Here is a 26354-nt window from a genome sequence, read left to right on the forward strand (position 1 = left end):
GTACAAATGGTTCCAGCGCCCCTGGGCGGGACAGGGCCTGAAGAAAGGGGCATGCGGAGGTGTTGGGAACACATGGGCCCTGCAGCTGCCCCCCCGCCATGCCCCCCCCCGCCCGCCCCAGCTCTACCTTCTCTAACCCCCAGACAACACACCTCCCCCTCCCCTTTTCTGCTTCGGACTCCAGCCCCACTGAACGGTCCAGACGGGAGATGGAATCTCTTCCCTGAAGTGCCATCCAAAAACCCAGAGGGGCGGGCTGGAAGGAAGAGCCCCAGAAACACCCCGACCCACGGCATGGCAGAGGCGCAAAAGGAACGGGCGAGATCGGCGGCAACTTCACCAAAAGCTAAGGCCAGCCCCCCGTCACCTGACTCTACGAAAGCGCAGTAAGCTGGTGGTGTAAACGGGGCATGGGCAGTTCCACCAGACGATCAACAGAGCCGGTTAGAGATTCATTTAACAACTCCGGAATGGCTTTGCAATGGGAGGAGAGTTTTCCGAGCCATGCTTTGCTTCCTGAGGCGGTCAAGATTTGAGCTTTACTAGAGGATTGTACAGGATTCAGGCACTCTCTAGTTCCTCCTTTGTCAGCCCCTTGCCCTAACACCCTGCCTGCCCTGGGTGCTCAGCTGAGCTCTCCATCGCTGCCTGGTGCAAAACCAGAACTATCCCATTACTCTCCCCTGCTGTGTCTCTCTCCCTCTCTCCCCTCAGGCCAGGCTGCTGCTGCCCCAGGGGAGCTCACTGGGGTCGGGGGTGTCTCTGTGCTGGGTCCCCGGGGCTGTTGCAGACGCTTCCTCCTGCTGGGGCTGGAGGCCCTGTTCAAGCTCCCCTTGGAGAGAAGCGCGCTGTGTTCACAGGAGCAGGACCAGCCCCGCAAACCGACCGCCCGGCTGTCCCAGAGGTTCCCGAGCCCAGCGCTCACCCCCAGCCCAGCCGCATCCAGCAGCTTCTCCCTGCGCCAAGGCACCGCAGCCCGTGGGGCATCTTCAGGGCAGCGGAGCTCCAGGTACTGCCGCTTCTCTGCCCAGGAAAGGGATGGGGAGAGGCTGATGCTGACCCTGTGGGGCTGAGCTGAGCAGCAGCAGGTGAAGCCAGTCCCTGTGGGGATCCCCGATGGCTCCCTGGCTCCAGCTGCTGTTTGGGAGGCAGGGAAGGGGCCCTACAGCCAGGCAGGCTGCACAGCTGCACGCCCCATAGGTGCTGGGGCTGGTGCTGGTAGGGAGGTATGGGGAGGTGGGGATTTCACAGCAACTTTAACTAATACACTGAAATGTTTCCATCAACATTTTGTGCTAGGGAAAATTGGGTGTTCGATTAAAGACAATTTTTTGTGGAAAGTGTCATTTTAACAGGAAAAAATCAATTTTTTGTTGGAAAATTCAAAAACCAAAAATGGTTTGGATGATGTGGGGTTTTTTGTTTTGTTTCTTCCCCAATTTGGGACTAACTGTTTTCCGGTGCTGGTAGAAGGTTTTGGCGGGGTTGGCCATTCTTGGCAGAAGTTTTTCATGATCTTGCTCTCCTGGATGGGGAGAAAAGCTTGAAAAGGTGACCCCACCCCAAAAGGCTCCAACACCAGGAGCTGGAGAACAGAACCCAAACTTGTTGGCTTAAAACCAACGAGACTTTAAAAACAATCGTTTTTCAGGGGGGCTCTGACTTATGATTTTTTTTTTTTTGGTCACTTGCAATTGGCCACGTGGGATAGAACCAGCTTGGGCAGGATCCAGATGTTAGCCCATCTAGAGAGGCCTGGCAGTGGCTCATACACAGCGGCTGTGGGAGTTAGGGACAGGAGAGTGATTTTCTGAAATTACACCTAGCAAGGGAAGGAGCCGGGGAAATGCAGTATACCCTGGGGAATCAGGGACGCTCACGGGGAGGCCACAATGATGCTGCTCAGGAGTTTTGCTCTGACATGCTCAGCCCTCGTGGAACAGAGCCCCCGGCCTTCCCCTCCACGGGCACTGACTTATTTTTCCCCGCAGATGCTCCACCCCTGTTCGGCCCTTAGCCCCTACTCTTGTTCCACCTCTTTCCCAGGGCACCAACTCCTCACCGCGCTCTTCACCCTTGTATCTCTCCAAAGCCAGCCAGCCAGAGCGGGGTGGCACCTCCTCCCACCCCACAAGGACCCCTTGCTGCAACTGTCATGAGTAAGTATCGGGGAATGAACCCCTCTGCTAGGGCTCCCCCAGGCCGGGATCTTTTTTTTTTGAGACTATTTATTTTTATTGCTTGAGTTTTTTTATTTTTATTTACTTACTAGCGGGCTATGCATAAAATTAAGATTTTTAAAACTATGCAAAATAAGCATTTTTACCAGGACTATATATAACATAGTAAATATAACATGATTCATACAGGAAAAAAACCTTAAATAATAGGCTAAATAACTTATTTAGCTACGGGGAAAGGCTTCAACTAGAAAATAGAGAGCTTAGCTAATTTTCTCTGGTTTGCTGATGAATGCTCTTTGCTAGCTGCTTTAGGCGTTGGAAATCAGCTTTTACGGACGGCTCTGCATCTGTTATATTAAAGCAACACATGCTTGCAAACTCCTGGCATAGGTGACCATGGCGTAGAAGTAAATAGTCTACAGCCAGCCTGTTCTGTAGCATGCCCTGACGTACTTCCCCTAACTCATGTGAGAGTTGGGCCAGGACGGCTGAGGTTAAATTAATGGCCTTTGCCACTGTGCAGGCAAGGTGCTCTACTGCGTGGTAATTATGCACCACAAGCCCAGGGATACTAACGAAAGAAAAGGCCAGAGCTGCTGCCTTAGTCTCTGAGAATAAGGTTCTCTGAGAACGACGTTGCGTTCACTGCACTCTGGGCCAGTGCCAGCCAGGTATTAACGGGTACAATGCTTGAAACAGCAGTTCCGGTTAGGCACATGGCTAAGAGGGGGAATAAAATATACTTTTTTATTTATTTTTTTGCTTTTTTGGTGGGCTGCTGTTTAAATAGTAATTTTAGTCTAAGATCTTCACTGGAGGGGGCTGAATGCACGGTCTGCCTTTTAGCCGGGGGGCGGGAGGGGAGGGGGGGGTTTGACACGTCTTTCAGCTGGGTATAATGAATCTAATTCTTGTGTCCCTCGGCATTTGCTGCCGTGTGGGAGACCAACAGGACCCTTCCACTTTTTCTGGAGGGGCTCGTCTTTCCAGGTACGTACAAGCACTGTATCACCAGGCTGCAGGGAGTGGATGGGTGAGTCCAAGGGTAGAGGCTGGGAATCCTTAGCATACCTGTGAAGAGACAAAGAACAGCAGACAGGGAACACATATACTGAGAGAGAAACTTGTTTTTTAATTTTTACTTTTTTTTTTGACATAAGCGGTGTACTATTTATAGGCCGTGTTTTTTTAAACATAATTTTAAAGGGACTGAGCTTTAATTTACCCTTTGGGAGAGCACGGCTGCGGAGCAGAACTAGGGGCAGGGCATCAGGCCACAGTAGGGAGGCCTCCTGGCATACTTTCGAGAGATGTTGCTTAAGGGTCTGATTGATCCACTTCACTACCCCACTGGCTTGAGGTCTCCAGGGTGTATGGAGTTTTCAGGGAATCTGTACGGTGTCTGAGATGCTTTGGACGATTTTTGACGTGAAGTGTGTTTTATTGTCAGATTTTATTCACTGGGGAAGTCCAAAGGGAGGAATAATCTTTTTAACAAACTTGAGAGCCACTGTCCTGGCAGTGCAATTGAGACATGGAAAGGTTTCTGACCATCTGCTGAATCCATTTACTATGACAAGGAGATACTTGAACTTTTGGGTCCGGGGAAACTTAGCAAAGTCTATTTGCCACACCCGTCCGGGGCCTGGAGTGGGTTCCAGGGCCGCTGGTGGTACTGGGTGTCCTGATTGGGGGTTATTCTTTTGACAGACTAGGCATTTTGTTTGTACTTGGGCAGCTAGGGCTCCGAGTCTGGAGGTTATGAAGTACTTTTTTATTAGTTGGATAAGTGCCTCCCTGCCAGCATGAGTGGTTTGATGTAATTTTTGTAATACTGGCAGAATTAGGCCCTTTGGTAAGAGGACTTTCCCTTCTGGGGAATGAAGCCATCCCTCCTTTTCCTGGAGACCAAGTTTGTCAGCTAGCTGTTTCTCCTCCCCAGAATACTGAGGGGTCGGGAGCTTCCCCACTGATGGGATAAGGGCATGCATATAGGTGTTTTTAGTCTGAGGGAACAGCAGGGTGGCAGCATGCTTTGCCTCTTTATCTGCCCTGGCATTACCCCTGGTCACATCTTGATCCTCCCTCTGATGGGCCTTATAGTGTCCCACTGCCACTTCCAAAGGGAGTTGCACTGCCTCTAGAAGCCGGAGGATTTGGGGCCCGTACTTGACTGGGGAGCCTTGGGCTGTCAGCATTCCCCTCTGCTTCCACAGGCCAGCAGGAGCATGCAGCACCCCAAAAGCATATTTGGAATCAGTGAAAATATTGACCTGGTTTTTTTTTGGACAGTTCGAGTGCACGGGTCAGGGCCACTAGCTCAGCCAACTGGGCAGAGGTCCCAGCGGGCAAACTTTCAGCTTCCACGGTGTCACTGAGGGTTACAATAGCATAACCCGCCGTTTTTTGCTCATTTATTACCATGCTGCTACTATCAGTGTACCACTCATAATCTGCATTTGGGAGGGGCACATCCTTCAAGTCCGGGCGGCTAGAATATTGGGCATCTATGATTTTTAAACAGTCATGTTTCTGTTTCTCAGTTTTTGGTAAGAGGGTGGCAGGGTTAAGGGATGGACAAGGCTGCAGCGTGACCTCAGGGTTCTCTAAGAGCTTTGCTTGGTATCTTGCCATACGCGCTTGTGTGAGCCAGAGGCCGCCCTTAACATCCAGTAAAGCGCGTACCATGTGTGGTGTAAAAACCTGTATTGTTCCCCCTTGTGTCAGTTTCTCTGCTTCTGCCAGGGTCCGGGCGGTGGCTGCCACTGCCCGCAGGCACGCTGGCCAGCCCTTGGCTACTTGGTCCAGTTATTTCGAAAAATATGCCACCGGACGTTTTCATGCTCCTAGCAGCTGTGTGAGTACTTCCAGGGCCACCTCCTTTCGTTCATGTACATACAACTGAAATGGCTTGGAGAGATCTGGCAGACCTAGAGCCGGGGCTTCCATTAGCTTGTTTTTTAGGATTTTAAATGCCCTGTCAGCCTCTGGGGTCCAATGAAAGGGGTCATGGTCTGCTCCTTTTACACAGTCGTACAGGGGTCTAGCCTATAGTTCAAACTCTGGGATTTATATTCTACAGAAGCCTGCCATCCCCAGAAATGCTCTGAGCCGCTTGCGATTACTCGGGATAGGAACTTGGCATATGGCTTTTATTTTTTTATTTGAAAGCTGGCGTTCCCCCTGCTGTATGTAGAACCCGAGGTACTGTACCTGCGGGAGAGCAATCTGAGCCTTACTTCGTGCTACCCGATATCCTTGGAGTCCCACAAAATTCAGGAGACTAAAAAATCTATTTCTTCATTTCCCACCCGCATTTTTACTCGGGGTTCCGGGGGTAGGATGATCTGTTTCCCCTGACACCCTTATTTTTGTTTTTTTATCGCCATCATAGAGGTACTTCCCCTTTTCTTTTTGTTTGGGCAATTATTTTTTTAGTGTCCCTCTTGCCGACACAGGGCACACTGATTGCGCCCCAGTCGTCTTTTTCGCGGGCCTGGATGTCCGTGGCCACGGCCCCCTTTTTTTTGTTTACTTTCCTTCGTGCCTGCCTGCACTGCCGCTACCATTAATTTTACTTGCTTTTTTTTTTTTCTTCTTTTAAACTATGCACTTGATTTGCTGCTTCTAAAATCTGTGCCATGGTCATACTTATCAAATCCTCCTTTTTCTGTAGCTTTCTCTTAATGTCGGGGGCTGCCCTGCTTGTAAATACTCCTTTAATAATTGCCTCAGTTTGTGGATTATTAGGATCTGCATTGGTATACTGTTGGATCGTGTTTCGAATGTGCTGCAAAAAAGCTCCAGGGCTTTCCTTTGGATCCTGCACTACCTTCTATGGTTTAGTTTAATTATTCTGTCTGACAGCTGCATGACGGAGTCTATACAGTAGCAGCTCCTTATAGAAGGTGTGGTGGGTCATAGCCTGATTGTCATTTGGGTCCCACCTAGGATTTTTTATAGGAACTTGATTATCTGGGATCGGGACATTGTTACGGTCTTGGTCATATCGCCTTTTCGCTTTTTTCCTTGCTTTAGCTATGACCTGTTCTTGTTTAACCTCAGTCAATAATGTTTGCTGAAGGACATTACAATCATCCCAGCCTGGCTTGTAGCTGCTAAGACATCCCTCAAAGACCGATACCAACTTGCTTGGGTTGATAGAAAATTCTCCAGCCTGTGCTTTGAAAGCGGCCAGGTCCATAGGATTAAAAGATGCATGAGTATAGACCTGCATGGTAAGAGCTTGTCCTTTCTATTGCATTAGGGGCGATTTTAGTCTTGGTAAGTAACGGGTATAATCCAGCAGATGGAGCCTGAACCCCACTATGAGCTTCACTAAGAATCTTACTTAGAGCCTCGCTCTGTGTGGGTGTAGGGGCCGAAGGAGACACCGGATCTGCCATTACATTTGGGGTGGGGATCCGGGGACTGACATTAATTGCTACAGGGCCAATCGGGGTTAAATTACAGCATTGTAAAATATCAGTATGAGACTATAAGGTTATAAACAAGTAAGCATACGAATGCTTATTCTACTTCCCCGTTCGCTGACAGAACAGGAGAAACTGGAGGATTGTATTATGATTTAGTGATCCTCTGGGAGGCCACTGTTCTTGGTCCTCTAATTGGTACTGAGGACAGTCAACTGTACAAAATCACTTTAATTTACCCGTAGTCATTGGATCTGATCCAAATATCTTCCAATTTACTAAAATACACTCTAGGGGCGTGCATCGTACCGTACCTCCCGTGCTCTGTTCCTGTCCGATACCTACAGGGTAACTGTGGGCATCCCCAGGTTCCAACAGAGCATATAATCCGGATTTCAAAAGGTTCCTACCTTATCCAAGGGACCGGTTCCCCAACATCGCCCGCAGCTGCTCCTCCCCTATATCCAAGGAACAGGTTCCTCACCGTCTCCCACAGCTGCTTCTCCACTATGTGAGTGTCTTGCACCGTCGTTCCCTCCGGGGTTGATCAAACTCCTTCTCCTCTGAGGCCCCCAATGAACTCACCGGTGTGTGCTGGGCGTCGGTTGTCGCTGCAATCCTCGACTTCCAGAAGGGATCTGGGCAAGGCTAAATTGCATCCTCGTCACCCCACGTTGGGACTCCAAAAGCTGTTGCCGGCACCCAGTGCCAGAGGCGAACAACAGCGGGGGGGGGTTCGTTACCCGGTGTGCGTCACTCAATAATCACAACGGGGTGGGGAAGCAGAAAAGTTTATTTGCAGCTGCAAACAAGGTACAGGGAGAATAGAATCTCAAATCCTGCACATCAGAGCAGGTCATTACACACATTTATATTCCTCAATGCTACTGCACTACACATCAGCCAATCAAAACTTTGCACAAATACTCTGCCTTTCTTATATGGATTAGGACAATGTTTATTTCCTGCAACCTCTAACAAGCATTCCTAGCAACTTAAAGAACCAGCACATCCTGTCTGGCCTTGTAGCTCTCTCTCCTATTATCTTTAACTTGGCGTCAGCAAACCTTACACTATGGGGCATTGTCTGCATCTGCAACATTGTTTTAAGAGCAAAAGAGCTTACTCAAATCAGCCAGGCCTGAATTCTATTAAGGGGGGTTGAGAAGAAGCCCTTAGGCCTTTAGCAGGGAGACCTCTTCGACCCTTATGGCCTTCCATCTCCTCAACTTAACTAGTGGCCATGCCCTGGGGTCTCCAACAGAGGTAAATGGAAAAGGGGATGTAACCAAAGGTAGATGGGGCCAGACTAACCTGAGCACTTTCTTTGAGCTGAGAACTGGTTGTTTAGAGAAGGGAAATGCAGCAGATCTAATATACTTGGACTTCAGTAAAGCATTTGATACGGTATCACGTGGGAAATTCTTAGCTAAATTAGAGAAGACGGGGATCAGTACAAGAATTGTAAGGCGGGTAAGGAACCAATTAAAGGGGAGAAGTCTGGAAACTCAACTATGGGATCGGAGGGAGGTTCCTAATGGAGTTCTTCAAGGATCTGTTTTGGGATCCATCTTCATTAATCTCTTTATTAATGGTGTTAACCCAAAAAGTAGGAGAGTGATAACAAAACTTACTGATGATTAAAAAGCTGGGAAACATGGTCTGTCCAGAGGGGGTAGAATATTATACAGGAAGATCTGGATGACCTTGAAGACTGGAGTACCAGAAGAAGGATGACATTTAAAGGTACCAGGTGCAAAATCCTGCACTTAGGGTCTAATAAGAAGAATTTCTTCTTGATGCTGGGGCTCATCAGTTGGAGGCGACAGAGGAGGGGCGAGACCTTGATGTGTTGGTCGATTATACGGTGACTGAGCCACCCATGTGATGTGGCCATGAAAAAGGCAAATGTGATGCTAGGATACATCAGCTGAGGCACTTCCAGTCGAGACAGAGAAGTACGAAAGTACATGGCCCTGGAGAGCCCTCCTCTAGAATCCTGTGTATGATTCTGATCATTCGAGAAAGATGAATTCAGAGTGAAACAGGTACAGAGAAGAGTTCTCAGGATGATCAGGGAATGGAGGGCCTGTCTCACGAGAGAAGGCTGGGAGAGCTGGGCTGGTTTAGTCTAGCAAAACAAAGGCTGAGAGGGGATCTGATGGCTCTCCATAAATACATCGGGGTAAAGACCAGGGAGGGTGGAGAGCTGTTCTAGCTAAAGGACAAGGTAGGCCCAAGAACAAAGGCGAATCAACTGGCCAAGAACAAGTTCAGGCTGGGAGATTAGAAAGTTTCTAACCATTTGAGGAGGGAGGTTCTGGAACAGCCTCCCAATAGGGGCAAACTTTATTAGTTGTAAGAGAGCATTGGACACATTTGAGTGTGACTGTATGAGAGGGTTGCTTGTGGGATGGGGGTGGACTGGGCAACCCTGAGGGTCTTGTCTGGTATATGTCTTATGGTCCCAAGTCTCTTGCTTCAGCTGGTCACATGCAGGGGTCAGGAAGAGATGTTCCTCGCCAGTGTATTCTGGGTTGGGCGGAGTGTGTGTAAGGCGGGTAAGGAACAGAAAGGAAGCCCTGCTGGAGCTGCGAATGGGTTTGGCTGGTGTGGGGTTGCAATTGGCGTGTTACTAATGAACGGTGAAGCCTTGAGTTATGGAGCTCACTCGAAGTGAGTGCCAAGGAAACCCGCACACCGCCCCGCTGTGTATCCTGTATCTGCCACAGAAGGAGTGAAGAGAATCAAGAGAGCTGTCTGGGGTGACCTAAGGCCAGAACCGCAGGGGGCTCTGGGGTGGGACTGAGGAGTATTGACAAAACTGGGCTAGCAGGGAGCTGCTGGTCGGGATGAGGGGCATGAGATCTTTGTCTACAGTGAAATGGTTGTCCAATTCGGTTCCTAGTTTGATGTTTTTGCCTTCATCCCTCCACCTGCATGAGCAGCACAAACCTCTGTGCACTTGGCCTCTAACCCAGCCGCAGGGCTCTGTGCTTGTAGATTTCAACCATGCTTCGTACTTTGCTGTGAATATCACATTGCAGCTGCCAATGGGAGATGCTGCCAGCGATTTCTATGGAGCAGCAGATAGCCCAAAAGCCAGGGCTCCGACGGAGCCCCAACACGACCCTGACAGCAGCGACATGGAGGAGATGGAGGTGGAGGAGATGGGAGAATGGGAGGGCGAGGAGATGGATGTGGATTAGAACATCTCGGATTTGAGAAGTGCTGGGTGTGCATATGGCACCATATGATGCACCCACACGAGAGGGGCTTCCTCACCTCTCACTGTTTACAGAGCTAGGCATCTCAGGGGTTCTCTTATATATATTTTATTATTCCTTTCTTCTTTGCACTTACACACTTTGAGCAGATTTAGGAATGAATAAATGTTCCGTTTCCAGTGGTGCCAACAGCTCTGGGATTCGGACACGATACGGGAACAGTAGGGTAACGTGCATCAAATCTCTTCAATCCAGACAGCATGATCAGCATGGGCAGCAGGTGTCATGGGGCTGTGGGCACGGAGGTTGCAGTGCCCCGGGGCTGGGGTCTCGCCCCCCGACCTCTGCCATCCAGTGCTGGGGCTGTGGGCTGTGGTGAGGGTGCTTTGGGCTCCTGCGGGGGAGAGGTAGGTAGAAGGGGAGGGAGGGGGGCAGAAGGGGAGTGGCGGGACCTCAGGCACAAGGGGAAGGGCCAAGGGCTACGCTTCCTGGGTGGCCAACTCACTGGCAGCCAGTGCTGATCGCAGAGTAGACAAATGATCGTCAGGCTTTGTGCTGACCAGGTCTAAGTCAGAGCAGCCTTGGGGCTGCTCTAATGTACATTCTGCTCCACATAGGCCCGGGTAAGCTGAGAATAGCTGTACTACAATGCCTTCTGGCCATGGGAAGAAGGGCAGTTGAGGCCTTTCCACCAGCCAGGGAAGCCTCTATCTGCAGGTATCCTCTGAGGGTATTGACCCTGTGACATTGCACTTCATAAGCTTTATAAAAATGTTTAAGTGTGAATACGATGTAACTGGAATATGCTTTATGCAAAAGGTCTCTATAAGTTTTGTAATGAGACCTTACAAATCTACTGAGTGTGTTCATCCTATTTGGATGAATGTGTCATTCTTGTATCTGAAATTAGGAATATGAGATATCACTCTGAGGTCCTACTGTAGTTATGCAAAGTGTGGGCCATTAATGGTGGCTTAGAATCTTGATGGCTCCCATTAGCTAGGACAACTGACTGTAGATGGCTCTGTTCACCTGCAAGCCTTCACCGCATACGTGCGGGCCAGTCCTGAAAGAATGGAGGGGGGCTCACAGGACATGTGAACATGTCACATGATACTTGAATCCGTCTTTAACCTGGTGCTTTTCCATTTAGAAGGAGGAGTGGAAACCCAGAGAGACCGTGAGAGGATTCCCGCCTTGTGCCAAAGATATCAAAGGGAGTGGAACAGAACAAAGGGGGCTGCCAGTCATAAGAAATCCCCGAGTTACCACCTGAGCTGGAACAAGGCTGTACCAGGGGAAAGGATTGGGCCCAGACTGGAGGGAGTCCAGTCTGGGAAAGAAGCTTATTGGAACATCTCTCAGGGTGAGATTTATCAGTATTCCGTTTCTTAATGTATTAGGCTTCGACTTACGTGTTTTGTTTTATTTTTCCTGGTAACTTATTTGTTCTGTCTGTTATTACTTGAAACCATTTAAATCCTACTTTTTATATTTAATGAAATCACTTTTGTTTATTAATTAACCCGGAGTAAGTGATTAATACCTGGGGGAGCAAACAGCTGGGCATCTCTCCCTATCAGTGTTATAGAGGGTGGACAATTTGAGTTTACCCTGTATAAACTTTATACAGAGTAAAACGGATTTATTTGGGGTTTGGATCCCATTGGGAGCTAGTTGCTGGAGACAGGTGACCTGTTGAGCAGTTTTGGGTTAAAGTCTGCAGCGTTGGGGGTGTGGCCCAGACCTGGGTCTGTGTTTGCAGCTGGCAAGCATGTCTGGCTCAACAAGGCAGGGTTCTGGAGTCCCAAGCTGGAAGGGAAAATGGGCTCAGAGGCAAATTCAGCACGTCAGGTGACAGGGCATTGCAGGTGTTCTCCTCACCCTGGTCGAATGCCTTGTGTGGGTTGTACCTGGGGGGTGCAGGGGTGGAATGAGCCGGGGACGTCTGCCCGTTTGAGTGATCCATAGCAGGCATACGAGGCACTTTTGGGGGAGCCTTGTCCAGGCCTGCCATGGGTCAGCTCTCTCAAACCACCACCCCTGGCAGCGCAAGCCTGACCTTCCAGCCCCCTGCAGGCCTCGCTCTCTGTGTACAGGTTAGCGATCGACACTCCCAAAACCTCTGAGCGTCCCTCGGGAGTTCTCAGCCCGTTCCCCGGAGCACATGCAGAACTGTGACTCTAATCCCACAGGCGCGGTCCACAGCAGCTTGTAAGATTCAATTCAGGCCAACCACTCTATTGAGAACACAGCAATTAGATATACAGAAAACAGGAATGAGTTTATTATCAAAGAACAGAGATGCAAGCGAGAGTGAATAAATACTGGTAACACCCATTGTTTCATGTTCTGTGTGTATATAAATCTCCCCATTGTATTTTCCACTGAATGCATCCGATGAAGTGAGCTGGAGCTCACGAAAGCTTATGCTCAAATAAATTGGTTAGTCTCTAAGGTGCCACAAGTCCTCCTTTTCTTTTTGCAAATACTGGAAAGTAATGGTAACATAGGATTTTGTTTTCTAACACTTTCTAGAGCCGGGGTTCTCACAAATTTTTGGCAGCCTCAGAATGAGGCTCTGACAATACTTAACTAACTGTAGGAAAAACAAACAAATAAATTACATGTGCATATTTACATAGGGATTTTTTGCATACTCAATAATAAATATAAGGTACAGTTGTGTCTTATCTTTACTGGACCTAAACACAGAACAAACCAGTGCTTTGCACAGTCTTGTCTTTTTTGTTGTTCTTTTGCTTTTTTGGTCAAAGGTGGACGGCTGTACAACAATTCTGAACTAAATTTAAAAATGCTTTACATAATAGAAAGGATAATGACTAATAACGAAAGAATGTATCTGCCAATATGTCCAAAGTTTCTTTCACACAAAAAAAAACCCAGTCAACATAGCCCAGTAATAATAATGATAACAGTAACAACAAAATCTGAGCTGTTGCTGTTGTCTTTTCAGCTTGGTTTTTGCATCATTTAACAGCTTGCGCCTCTGAAGCTCACCGTAGTAATTTGGTTCAACTTCCCTTGCACAAGTGCTGTAGGGACGTTGCACGACATACATTTCAATTTGATGAATTTCTCTCTCACACTGCAACTTGTTCAGAAATGGAATCAGATGGCTTCGGAAACACAGGAAACTGCCTTTCCCCCTGGTGCTGAAGTGTTTCTTTTTCTTTCTATGTTTTGCTTTTCTTAGCAGAAGGTCCCAGAGGAGCCACCTGCTGTCACATTCAAGGTCATTTTCTGGCACTAGATTACCTGAAATACTTTCTGATACCCAGTCACATTTATAACTCTTTCACCTCTCCCCCCCCACCCCCATGAACAATCGCAACCTACCCAAACACCACGCAGTGAGATGGCCCATAGCCACTTACAGAGCTACAATAACATGAGATGTAAACACAGTGGTTAGAGGTCTATAAAATCATGAGTAGTGCAGAGAAAGTGACTAAGGAAAAGCTATTTACTTGTTCCCATAACACAAGAATTAGGGGCCACCAAATGAAATTAATGGGCACCAGGTTTAAAACAAATAAAAGGAAGTTCTTCCTCACACAGCGCACAGTCAACCTGTGGAACTCCTTGCCTGAGGAGGTTGTGAAGGCTAGGACTATAACAGGGTTTAAAAGAGAACTGGATAAATTCATGGAAGTTAAGTCCATGAATGGCTATTAGCTAGGATGGGTAAGGAATGGTGTCCCTAGCCTCTGTTTGTCAGAGGGTGGAGATGGATGGCGGGAGACAGATCACTTGATCATTGCCTGTTAGGTTCACTCCCTCTGGGGCACCTGGCGTTGGCCGCTGTTGGCAGACAGGATACTGGGCTGGATGGACCTTTGCTCTGACCCAGTATGGCCGTTCTTATGTTCTTAGCCAAAGAATACACTTTGTGTCTTGAAAGAAAACCACACCTATGTAGCTCAGCTCTGCCGGCATGGTACTATTTAAAAGGGAGCACACATGAGGATTTATGGCATTTAGAAGACACCTTTAATACTTAACATCTGAGCGATTGTTGGGGCACTTTGGAGGCTCTTGTGGCTGCAAAACAATCAGCTGCTGGCTGCATTTGAGAAATGCTGTTCTGGAGTCTAAATGAACAAGGCCTTCCCTTAGCCACATGCTGGGGAAATGAGGTAAGACTCCTTCTCATGAGATCACTCCCTCTCAGCTGCAGAGAAAAGCTTGACAACGTAACCCTGAGTTTAAAAGGTTCAAAAGCAGATGGCACATACGGAGTTTAAACGAGACACACTTATTGCTTGAGGGCCCCACTGCCTGATTTTGAGATCTTGGCTTGTTCAAGTAGGTGTGAGTTGTATAAGTGTCACTTCTAGGAGTCTCATTTTGAGCCCCTTTCGAGTGCGGTCTCTTTTCCCATCTGTCAAGGTTTCTTCCCCACTTTGAACTCTAAGGTACAAATGTGGGGACCTGCATGAAAACCTCCTAAGCTTACTTTACCAGCTTAGGTTAAAACTTCCCCAAGGTACAAACTATTTGACCCTTGGACTTCCACTGCCACCACCAAACGTTTAACCGGCTTTCTGGGAAAGTGTTGTTTGGAAACGTCTTTCCCCCCAAAATCCTCCCCAAAACCTTGCACCCCACTTCCTGGGGAACGTTTGGTAAAAATCCTCACCAATTTGCATAGGTGACCACAGACCCAAGCCCTTGGATCTTAGAACAATGACAAAAGGATTCAGTTCTTGAAAAGAAACATTTTAATAGAAGAAACAGTAAAAAGAAAAGGATCACCTCTGTAAGATCAGGACGGTAAATACCTTACAGGGTAATTAGATTCAAAACATAGAGAATCCCTCTAGGCAAAACCTTAGGTTACAAAAAGACACACGGACAGGAATATTCATTCTATTCAGCTCAACATATTTTATCAGCCATTTAAAGAAATCATAAGCTAACGCATATCTAGCTAGATTACTTACTAAGTTCTAAGACTCCATTCCTGTTCTGTCCCTGGCAAAAGCCTCACCCAGACAGACACAGACCCCTTTGATGTTCTGCCTCTTTCCAGCTTTTGAAAGTATCTTGTCTCCTCATTGGTCATTTTGGTCAGGTGCCAGCGAGGTTATCCTAGCTTCTTAACCCTTTACATGTGAAAGGATTTTTCCTCTGGCCAGGAGGGATTTTAAAGGTGTGTACCCTTCCCTTTATATTTATGACACCATCACATACACCTCAGGTTTGCTACAGATCCACCGTCTTCCCATGTAGCACCGTGAGCTGCTGACCCCTTTCTCGTCGTTCAGATACGCACAGTCACCTCCTCCTCTTAAGTGAAACCTGCCACACAGAAGCCAGGGAGCTGCAGTCAGGCAGAGGCCGGGCATTTCACACCAGTCCCAGCCAGGGGAGCCATTCTCCACAGTGCAGGCCTGAGTGCGGAGCAGCTACTCTCCCAGCCCCTCAGGAGCAGAGCTCAGGACAGCGGGGGCTTTGCAGAACCGCTGACTGTTCCTGACCCTCTATGCTGAGCAGCCCACAGGGGTGCTGAAGAATGGACAGTCCCCAGCAGGACAGAGAGAATTTGTTAGACTGATTGTCAAAAGGGACCGGCCCTCTAACAAGAGGGGCAGACCATCACCAGAACCAGACGACTGAGCAGGAAAAGCGGGGGACAGGAAGGATCTCGCCTCCTTGAAACACATGGAGCAGAACCAAGATGACACTGAAAGAAGAAATTGCATTCAGGGGTTTCCTTCTCCGTTGATCTATAACTCTTGAGCTTTCCATTGGGCATGGGGGAAAAAGAGAGTGTTGAAGAAGTTCCTTTGTGAAAGCATGTGTTCCTTGTTTGTAACCCTCACGTAAGTCTCCCAGAGTTCATCTGGTGTGGAGGGTGGAGCTCTAGGGACAACATGCCTCTCGGGAGATTTGGGAGGGTTCAGCACTGGTTTTGGATCCTACAGCAGCTGATCTGCAGGGTCCCACATCCTAAGGAGCATACCAGACAGGGAGTCTGTACCCCAGGAGAATGCCACAGAGGCTCGAACTCAGGACAGTGTCTGGTAGCTCTTCAGACCCAGTGAGGCTGGAAGCAGGTGGGATCCAAAGGTTGGGTCCAATACAGCAGAATGGGGACTGTCCATTGGGGAGCCCTGACCCAGCGCCAAAAGAGCCTGATTTTTCAAAGTACTGAAGTAACCCAGACCAGAGAAGTGGGGGGGGGTCTCCATCCCCCTCTAATGGCTGGCCTGCAAAAGAGCTTTATCAATCGGGGGGGAGTTTCAGTTAAAGAAGTGGATTCTTTCGCTCCTATGGCAGAGGCTCATGCTTCTACTGCTGAAGTCCCAGGGTTCAAGCAGCGCTGGTTTTGTGATCACACTTGGAGCCCACTGAAACCCATCGCGGGGTGTTGGGCAGCCATCACTACTGTACCCCGTTCCCGTGGGAGCCCCAGGCGTCCAGCACCTGTGAACCGCAGGCTCCTTTAACATCGGTGCCTTGTTGCGGATTCAGAGGCCTCACCAGCCAAGTCACTCAAACCTGCCGGCTGCAATCCCCAGCGGGACCTGCACCTGCCATGCAGTGCTCGGCATGCTGCCCTCTCCAGCAGCCACTGTTAACCTGAGCTCCCTGCTGCCTCCTTTCCCCAGGGCGGGTCAGACACCCCAGGGACCTTGCTGAAGAGGGCTGGGGGAGAACAGCGAGTGTCCCAGCTGAAATCCCAGCGCGCAGCGAGGGCATCTCTGGCTATGGCGGGCTCTGTCTCCGGCCCAGCACCGTGCTGCGGGGAGGAGCCGAGAGTTCAGGGACACGCCGGCTCCCATCGGTCTCCGATACACGCAGGACGCGAACGGACCAGGGTCGTGTCTGGTGGTTTCACTAGCACTGAATGGTGGATCTACCTGAGCTCAAACCGCTCAGACACCAGAATCCCCAAGCCCAGGGAATTAGTCCAGAGGGGTGAGAGAGACTCACAGGTGGTTGAATTTGGTGCCATTGGCCCATTTCCAGGGCTGACCCTGCTCCCTCCAGAGGCCGATCCAGTGGTCATAGACACCCTTATGGCGCAGCAGGAACGCCTTAAAGAAAGCTGAGGGACAGCAGGTATCAGCCCCACCTCCCATGCTCCCCCCCCCCACCGCCCCTCCAGGGCTCTGTGCTGCAGAGAATCCCAGTCACATATTGAAGGGTGCTCAGTTTATTTTCAGGGGGGATTTTCCCCTCCCTCTTGCAAAGCACAAGATCCCCCGGGCAGTCTTAACCCTCCCACCGCACACAGCAGCCCCACCCCGGTGCTCCCAGTTACCCACACCCCAAGTCCCCCTGAGCTGGGGGCAGCTGTTGGGTCTGAGCTCTCTGCAGAGACGGCTCTTCTCACAGAGCAGCCACCGCTCACCCCAGCAAGGCAGGAGGAGGGAGGGAGGCAAGCTGAAGTGGGAGGGGTCAATGTGAAAGGATCCCCTCCTCCCCCGCCTCCTCAGCTGGCTGCTCCTTTCCCATCCCCACAACAGGAGCACTGGCTGGGTTCTCAGTCCCACTCCAGCAGCCAGCAGGCCAGGAGATGCTTGAGCCAGCCCTGCCCTAGACAGAAGCTGTCTCCCTATTTGGGGAGGGGGGCAGCGGAGAATGGGCAATCCCTGTGATCACACACAGGCAGTAGGGCCCTGGGCCCAGCCAGGGCTGGCGTTCAGCGGCTGGAAGTTCATTCACTCCGGCCTCCCAGCACGGGAGGGCTCACAGCTGCTCCTCACCCCATGGGGCAGAGCCCAGGTCCTGCTGCAGCAGCCATCCCTGTGCCCAGATTAGTGTCTGGCAACTCGAGAGTCTCTCACCGTTTCCTGATCACTGTCGATCCCAGCCAGGGAGGCACCCGGGGCAGAGCAGCGGCTTCGGCTGTCGGTCCAGCTCCCTTCCGTCTCTGAGAAATAGTAGCATTTCCCTCGGTATCCTTTCCAGCCGTCCGGGCACGAGGGGCTCGCAGGGGGGCACAGATCAGCTGATGAAAGCTGAGAGGTCAGCGCTGAGAATGAGACAGTCACATGGAGGGTAAGAATTGCAACGAGAATTGGGCATTTGACTGGTACAAAAATTGGTCAACTGACCAGTCAAATCTGTCAAAGAGTGGTCAGATATTTTAAAATACCAATTTATCAGAATTGGTTACCTCCCGCCAGGAAGAAAAAAGAGCAAGACGTCATTGTCTCCAGTAGGTTTAGCTTTCGATAGATATGGATCTACCTAATTTTTTAAAAAATGTACTTCACTGAGTTATTTTAGCTCAGAAAAAAAAGGCAAAACAATGAAACCAAGTTCTGGAAAACACCAGTGAGGCTCCAAGACGCAATCCGAAAGGCAGGCTGCCTCCTACCCCCAGGGCTCTCGCTGGAGCATTTGACTGCTGCCAAACAGGCAGTCAATTGACCGGCTTGCCAAGCCCATTGGGACCCCCAGCTGGGGCTGGTCCACTGCAATCAGATGCAGGGGGACGGAGACGTTTGTCACTGTAAATTTGCCTGGCAAGAAGGATTCCAGGGACACTCCCAGCCTGCGAGGGACTGACACAGCTCAGAGCATTTCACCCCAGGCACAAGATCAACAGCTGGACGTTCAACCTAGCAACAAACAGCAGGTGAACAACTGAGAAGAACGTGGGAACTTTCACTCAGGGACATGAAAGCCACAAGGGGGCGCCAGAAACCACAGCCATGGGAAGTGACCTGTTGCACTGTGGGCCAGGAATGATGGAACTTAATTCACCTCCTACCTGCAGACTTTTCTCTCCCCAAACACAGCAGCAAGAAAGGCACTTTCTGGAAGCCCTCACGGCTGTGTAACCCTTTCAGAGCCATGAAAGAGCAGCAGTGGGGTCACCCATAAGTGACACCAAAGAGGATTTGAAAGGCCTGTCTAGTTGAGAGGAGTTGGACTCAAACCCCTCCAGATGTTTTCGAGCACGTCACTTTTGTTTGCACCACAGTAACTCGGTAGCTGGTTTTCAAGCCTTCCCATGTGGCTGGCGCTCAGCGAGGAACAGACACTCTAAGTTGGGAAGAGTTAGGAAACGTGGCAGCGGTGATCAGAAAGCGAGCATGTGTTCACCTCACTCACAAGGCATGTCTGACCCTGTAGATTTCACTGTCCAGTGCACGGTAGCCCACACCCCTGCCCTACTGAACTGAGCAGAGAAGTCAGTGACTAACAGTTGATGGCACAGGCTGTCTCCACCATCCATCTCCAGCTCAGATGCCACATGTTCTGCAGAGCTCCCTGCACCTGCAGGTGTGTAACCAACCTTAAGCTCACAGATTCCCACCTTACACAGCGAGAACCAATGCTGCCCATTGCAACAGCCTGCCATTACAGCAGGGAGCTGGGATTCAGGGCGCATCTGTATCCGAGCAATCTGCACCAGTATAATCACAGTGACGCAGTGACATCAGGGCAAACACCTCCTGGAGATGCGCTGGAGCAGTGCGGCTCGCTCTGGTAACTTCCTGCAGCAAACTGCACCAAGGCAAGCTCCTTTGTGCACCAGTGCAGTGCGTCTGCTTTAGCGGTTTGCACCAATTCAACTACACGGACGTCATGACATCGGCACAGAGGATTCCTAATGCAGACGGACCTGGATTCAATCCCCTCTGCCAGCTGCTAAACCCTCCTGGGGCCCAGTGATCGGATCCCAGGACAATAGAGAAATCCCACCCCCGACATTCCCCAGCACGCCCTGCCCCTGACAACGGGGGGATACAACAGGGTTCATGTTCACCGCAAACAGACGCCCTCTGCATGAGCACACGCTGTCTGTGCGGCCCGGGGGAGTGAATGGTGCTAAGGGACACTTCATGGCCAAGCTCAGCGATTGGGGGGTTTCCACACTGCGCTGGTGGAGGGGTCTTGACTTAATTCTATGGCTCATTTCAATAACACGGCAGCACCTGCCGCCCGGCCACAGGCGTGACCTGAAGATCCAGGAAGGCCAAGCTGGTAACCTCAGAGTAACACAGGGAAGGCAAAGGGCTCAGGGTTGCACTGCATCCTGTCCCACTGGACACCCTGGTCAGGGACTGCTTCATGGCACGTGGCAAAGGTGACTTGGGTCCAAAGTGCTCAGAGATGGGCTGGGGGGGCTAATGTCAGTCAGATCGTCCTGACACAGAGAGTGCCCAGGTGCAGGGGTCTGGGAGGAAGATCCCCCAGGAATCCTCTGCCCCAGGGGCAGAAGCCGGACAGGCCGGGAGGAGAGAGTGAGTGTGGCAGGTCACGGGGGAATGGGATGGGCGGAGATCATAGATGGAGGGGAAGGGAGCGGGGCGGAAGCTGGGAACTCACCTGCCAGAGCAATGATGGCAGCAATCAACGCAGACCATACAACTATCACTGCAACCACAACTCTACAGGTTGGACTTTTCTTGCAGTTCCAAGGAGGGTCTGAAACAGAAAGACCCGTCAGGCAGGGCTGGGAGGACACGTCTCACTGACAGCACCGGGGCTGGAGCTGCCCTGCAACATGCACCGTTCTTGTCTAGTTTTTGTAAAGCTCTCCAACACCACTTTCTACAAACCATTACCCTCTGATCCCACTGAGGGTTTCCAAAAGTTAGTGCCTGTCTCACCCACCGCAACCTGCAAGGTCTCGTGCCAGCAAAGGGAAGCTGCTCCCAGATCTGGAGCTGCATTCGCATGTCCTGAGGGCTGTCCTGCACCATGGTCACTACAGGCAGGTAGGTCATCAACCTCCATCTCTGTCCCAGCTGCAGGATGGCCTCTGGTTCCTGCTCCCTCAGGCACCTGGAGATACTGAAAAAGGGGTGGGGTTGGCAGAACAGGAGAACACCCCATGAGGTTAAGAAATGGCAGTGAGAGCCTTTTCCCTCCCTGGGAGATTATGGTGTCCCTCTGTGGGGACTCCCTTCCTGGCAGATGCTAGTGAGCTATTGAAAGAGCTCAGCCTGTTTAGATTATAAAAAAGATTGGGTGGTGACATCATTGAAGTGTTGAAGTGACTTCATGGAGAGAAAATATTGGGTATTAAAGGGCTCATTAATCTATCAGAGAAAAGCATAACAAGACCCAGTGGCTGGAAACTCAAAAGAGACCAATTCGTATTAGAAAGAGGGCACACATATTCAACAGTGAGGACGAATCACCAAAGGAAGAAACTAGAAAGGGAAGTGGTGGGAATTCCCCACCTCTTGATGTCTTCTAATGAAGACTAGATGCCTTTCTGGAACGTGTGTAGTCAAAAATTAGCTCCTATGCTCTACAGAAAGCATGTGATATGCAGGGGGTCAGATGACACGCTCTAATGGTCTCTTCTGTCCATAAAGTCTGCTAATTGATGAAAAATGAGCCTAGCATGGGGAGAAGCCTCTGATGTTTTACTGTGTTCGGCTTGAGCCCACAATGAACGCTCATTGAGAGGGGTGATCTAGGGGAAGCAGCTCAAACATCCAATGTGGCTGGACAGGGGCAGGACATCAGCACTGCAGGGGAGGGGTGGGTGTGGCAGTGACATCACAAGGGCCTTTGGCAGGACCTCAGCCTATTGGACAAAGGTGGTAGGGAGGCGATGACCTCACAGAGAGATCTTGACATCAGCCAGGCAGGACAGGGGTGCAGGACAGGGGCCACCTCGGAGATCCCTGTGGCTTTGCTTCAGCACGTCTCCTTCTCGAGGTCTCTCCTAGAGGACTGAGAGAGCATTCACTTTCACATTCGTGAGCGCAAGGAGGACCCTCTTCGGAGTTTTCTCCTTTTCTTTTAGTGGTTTTGCTCGAAAACAGACGTCCCTGTATAGAAGGTAAGAGCCTTGGAGAGGTTTGGAACCTGTTCAGTCTGATCCATCAGGTGTCGGCTGATTTTTAGGAATGGAAAACACTAGATTGCGGGGGCAGCATTTTATTTCCGACCTAAGACTTTGTCCCTTAGAATTACTGGGGACATTGGGGTTTCTCCTTTTTGTTTTCCCTTTTCCTGTCTCTCCCTCCTTTCTCGTCTTCTCTTGCATCTTTGTCCTTTTCCCCTGCTTTCCTTTCACCACCAGGACCTGTCTGTGCGTGTGGAGTTGGGGACGGAGGGAGGGAGGGGGGGTTGCACTCCAACTCTCATTGCGGGAGGCCCTCCCAAAGACATGTGGCTGGAATAGTGCTCTAAGAGTGACTCCCTCCGGTGGTGACCCGGGACATCTGGTGAGAACTCTCAGCTTTCTGCTTCTCAGAGTCTCAATGCTGATTGGGGGAGTTTGGGGCTATTGTGAGGGAGGAGGCTCAGGTCCTTGTGACCCTCTTTTAAGACCAAGGAAATAGGGCGTAACCAAACATGTATTTGATTGCACTTGCCGCTTTTCTCCATTCATTGTCTTGGAGTAATTCACGATTCTCTCTCTAATGGGCTAGTTCTTCTAAAATACTTACTAAAGAATTAGGTTTTAATAAAGCCAAATGCAACCCCATACCTCCAGTAACAAAGGAGTCAGGTGGCACCCTACAGAATTGGGGACAATCCGCTGGAAAGCAGTGACCCTGAAAAGGATTTTGGGGTCATAGTGGACAAGCTGTTCAACATGAGCTGTCAATGTGAAACTGTGTTAAAAAAGGTGAAAGCCATTCTTGGCTGGATAGAGTAGTGAGGATGGAAAGGGAAGTGAAAGAGCATTGGTGAGACTGATGTTGGAATGTTGAATCCAGTTCTTGTGTCCACATTTTGAATATTATGTTAAAACAATTGGAGAGGGTGCAGAAAAGATTCATAACTGAGTGATGGGGATGATGCCCTATTATGAGACATTGAAAAAGCTCAATCTGCTTAGTATATACAAGAGAAGAATGAGAAGTGAGTTGCTTGACTTCATGGAGAGAAAATGTTGAGTATAAAAGGGCTCTTTTTATGTCTCAGAGAAAGGCATGACAAAACCCCATGGATGGAAGCAGAAATCAGAAAAAGGATAATGACAATAAGACCCAGATTTGTAAGAGGGTGGTGTTAGGGGGCTTATTCCTTCACCCACTTACTTCCCTGGTCCTTCTCACATGAACAGAGAGCAACAATACCCGAAGTCCAAAGGTGCAAACAATTCGATGTTTATTGGGGTGAACTTCCAGCAAGCATGATTCCAGTTTCCTTCCTTAGTATCCTCCTTCCCAGCTCTGACACCACAGAGCCTTACACCTATGTCCCTGTTCCGATTCCTGCCCTTAGCCAAGCATGATTCCAACTTCCTTACTCCCATTCCCTGTTCCCATTTCCCCCTTTAGCAAAACATGATTCCAATTTTCTTACCCCCATTCCCTGTTCCCATCTCACACACCCACATGCCCACCCCCACCCACACCCACACCCCCCATTGACTACAGATTATATAGTAAAACTTGAGTTCTGCTTAGCTATACCTTAACCAATCATTTTCCTGAAATTTAACTAACCAATCCTAACATATTGTAACATGATTATGTAACCAATTATATCCCACCACCTCAATTAGTTTACACCTAGCAAAATTAATTATACAGCAGACAGGAACAATCACAGAACCAGACAGAGATTATACAGACAAACAACAGCAAAGTGGGAACTATAATGACAAAACAATACAGAAGTGAGGATTTCACATCCCAGCTATTGATAAGTGAGTTCTTGCCAGACAGGATGCTATCAAACTAAGTTTCCTTTCACATTTTCTAGGCACTTCCCTTTCTCTGGAGGTGATAGGAATACAATCCTGTCCTGATACTGCCTAACAGCCCAATAGCACCTTATTTCAATGTGACTAGTTTGGAATGTGAGGATGTGACCGTTCGCTTCCCAGTTTATGGCTGCCTCTGCTGCTTAGCCAAAGGCCTTAGCCTAAGAACAGGGCCTCAGACTGTCACAGTAAGAGAAGGCCCTTACACCAGCAGACAGTGATTTTGATTCTTTCTTTTATACCTCTATCACTAGCCAAGTGATAAGAATACACCTAAATTCTTAGAGTATAGGCCTTTACAGACAGGCCTGAATATCTATATCCTAACAGGTGGTTTGTCATTGGCACAAAGTACCAAGAGAAATGATGGCTTCTCCATCTCTTGATCTCTTCGAATAAAGACTAGATGCCTTTCTGGAAAATGTTTGAGTAAAAGAAAAGCCCAGCTCTTCTGACATACAGGAGGCCTTAGGATACGCAGGGGATCAGATTAAATGCTCGAATGGTTCCTTCTGGCCATAAAGTCAACTAACTTGTGAAAACCTAATTGCGGCCTGGGGAAGAACTTCTGTGTTCTACTATGTAGTCGGTGTCACCCCACAAGGAAGTGACATTGAGTGGGGTGATCCAGGGGAAGCGGCTGAAACATCCAATGTAGCTGGACAGGGGCAGGATATCAGCACTGCAGGGGAGTGGTGGGTGTGGCAGTGACATCACAAGAGCCTTTGGCAGGACCTCAGCCTATTGGACAAAGGTGGTGGGGAGGCGATGACCTCACAGAGAGAACTTGACATCAGCCAGGCAGGACAGGGGTGCAGGACAGGGGCAAGCTCGGAGATCCCTGTGGCTTTGCTTCAGCACGTCTCCTTCTCGAGGTCTCTCCTGGAGGACTGAGAGAGCATTCACTTGCACGTACGTGAGCGCAAGGAGGACCCTCTTTGGAGTTTTCTCCTTTTCTTTTAGTGGATTTGCTCGAAAACAGACGTCCCTGTATAGAAGGTAAGAGCCTCGGAGAGGTTTGGAACCTGTTCAGTCTGATCCATCAGGTGCTGGCTGATTTTTAGGAAAGGAAAACATTAGATTGTGGGGGCAGTATTTTATTTCCGACCTAGGATTTTGTCCCTTAGAATTACTGGGGACATTGGGGTTTCTCCTTTTTGTTTTCCCTTTTCCTCTGTCCCTCCTACCTTTCTCTTCTTGCTTCCTTTGTCCTTTTCCTCTGCTCTCCTCCCCCCACCAGGAGCTCTGTGTGTGGAGCGGGGTCCGGGGGGGTTGTGGGAGGCCCTCACAGAGAGGTGAGACTGGACTAGTGCTCCGAGAGTGATCCCCTCGGTGGTGACCGGGGCCATTCTTTGGGCTATTTAATGAGAACCCTTAGCCTCCCACCCCTCAAAGTCTCAACCTTGATTGGCTGAGGAGGGGGCTATTGACAGGGAGGAAACTCTGGTCTTTGTTGTTCTCTTTTATGACCAAGCAAATAAGTCACAATCAGTTATACGTTTGACCAATGTGGATGCTGCTCTCCATTCATTGTCTCGGAGCAGTTCATGATCCTCTCGAACATTCCAGTTCTTCTGAAATAATTGCTGAATAATTACTATGAACAATTGTTGGTCTGTAGCTCATTTGAGAGCAATTCTGCTACTGACTGGCTGCATCAGCTAAGACAAGTCCCTGCTCCTTTCTCAGCCTTCGTTTCTCCTTCTGTCAAGAATGAATAACAATCCTCTCCCACTTACCTCACCATGGGTGGATGCTGGGGATCCACTGAACAGTGTCACTCGGAGCAGTGCAGACTGGGGGGTGTCCTATCACACTGAGCCATATCAGATTATAACCTAATATTCAATTTGATTTGTATTTTATTGTTTTGGAATTGTGAAAAGCAGCAACTACTTAGCTCAGAGTGAAGCATCTCATCCAATTTTCTAGAGCATAGTGTCTCCCCTTTGTGTATGATGAGACAGTTGAATGCACTGTGACGGACAGGAGATGCTCTTGTTTTGCAAATAGATATTTTTGCAAAGAATTTTCATCCTACTTGTTATGATTTCAAGAAACAAAGTGGTTTCGTTTGAATGGATTTTCTGACAGAAAAAGGTTTCCATGAAAATGTTCACCCCTTATTTCCTGGGCCTTATCCCTGCCTCTGGGGGGTTGTTGTCTGTTAGTTAGAACAGGAATCAGGACAGTTGTCTTCTCTTTCTGGCTCCGTCACCGCTTCGCTGTGTGACACCTTGGGTAGGTCCAATGGGAACAGGGTCAATTCTCTAACTCCAGGCAGCAGGAAGCCTGGGTGAGATAATGGTTGTTAAGGCCATCTGCGAAGGAGAAAGGGATGTTTCCAGGTGTTGAATGTCAAGAACTCTAAACTTTGCTAAAATGGATAGTCTCGAGAAACAAGAACTAGTTGGGGCCAAACTTTAACCATTGTCTTCTATAAAGCCCATTCAGGAATGTGAGTCCCAGAGAGCCATAGAGAGGGGGAGCAACTTGCCCAAAGTCCCACAGATCAAGAGGCAGCAATGGAAGCAGGAGTGACACTCTCTCTCAAAGGCAGGGGGACCAGACATTAGGGCCTGGTTGCAATTGCCAGCTGTGGGAGGGAGTGTGCGGCAGTGGTCAGTGAAGGGGTCCATCCATGGCTCTGACACTCGGTGTGACCCTGTGGTCGCAGCTGAGGCCCGTTTGCCGTCAGTAGGGTTGGGGTCCCATGGCTACAGCCCAGTGGGTTTGGGAGGCTCCAGGAAGGTGAGTAAAGTGCTGGGATGTCAGGATCCCGGAGGCGCTGTCACCTCCGCCCTAGGGCCGTGTTCTGCACCCCCTGCTGCTGGCTGAGTTT

The 26354-nt window shown here is 49.5% G+C and overlaps 2 protein-coding genes across 11 annotated transcripts in view; both read right to left on the bottom strand.

Annotated features, from left to right (window-relative positions):
- The window catches only part of LOC140898099 (C-type lectin domain family 2 member D), a 44795-nt gene extending 26891 nt beyond the window's left edge, over nucleotides 1-17904 (bottom strand). The window contains exons 1-3 of the mRNA XM_078848648.1: nucleotides 17892-17904; nucleotides 17664-17851; nucleotides 16807-16910 (exon numbers count right to left, since the gene is read on the bottom strand). Coding sequence (XP_078704774.1) covers nucleotides 16807-16910; nucleotides 17664-17851; nucleotides 17892-17904 — 305 coding nt within the window. The remainder of the gene's footprint in view (nucleotides 1-16806; nucleotides 16911-17663; nucleotides 17852-17891) is intronic.
- LOC140898275 (uncharacterized) overlaps nucleotides 1-26354 on the bottom strand; it is a 2445793-nt gene that overhangs the window by 966765 nt on the left and 1452674 nt on the right. The window lies entirely within an intron of this gene.

Source organism: Lepidochelys kempii, chromosome 14 (genome assembly GCF_965140285.1).
Source record: "Lepidochelys kempii isolate rLepKem1 chromosome 14, rLepKem1.hap1, whole genome shotgun sequence".
Lineage (NCBI taxonomy): Eukaryota > Metazoa > Chordata > Testudines > Cheloniidae > Lepidochelys > Lepidochelys kempii.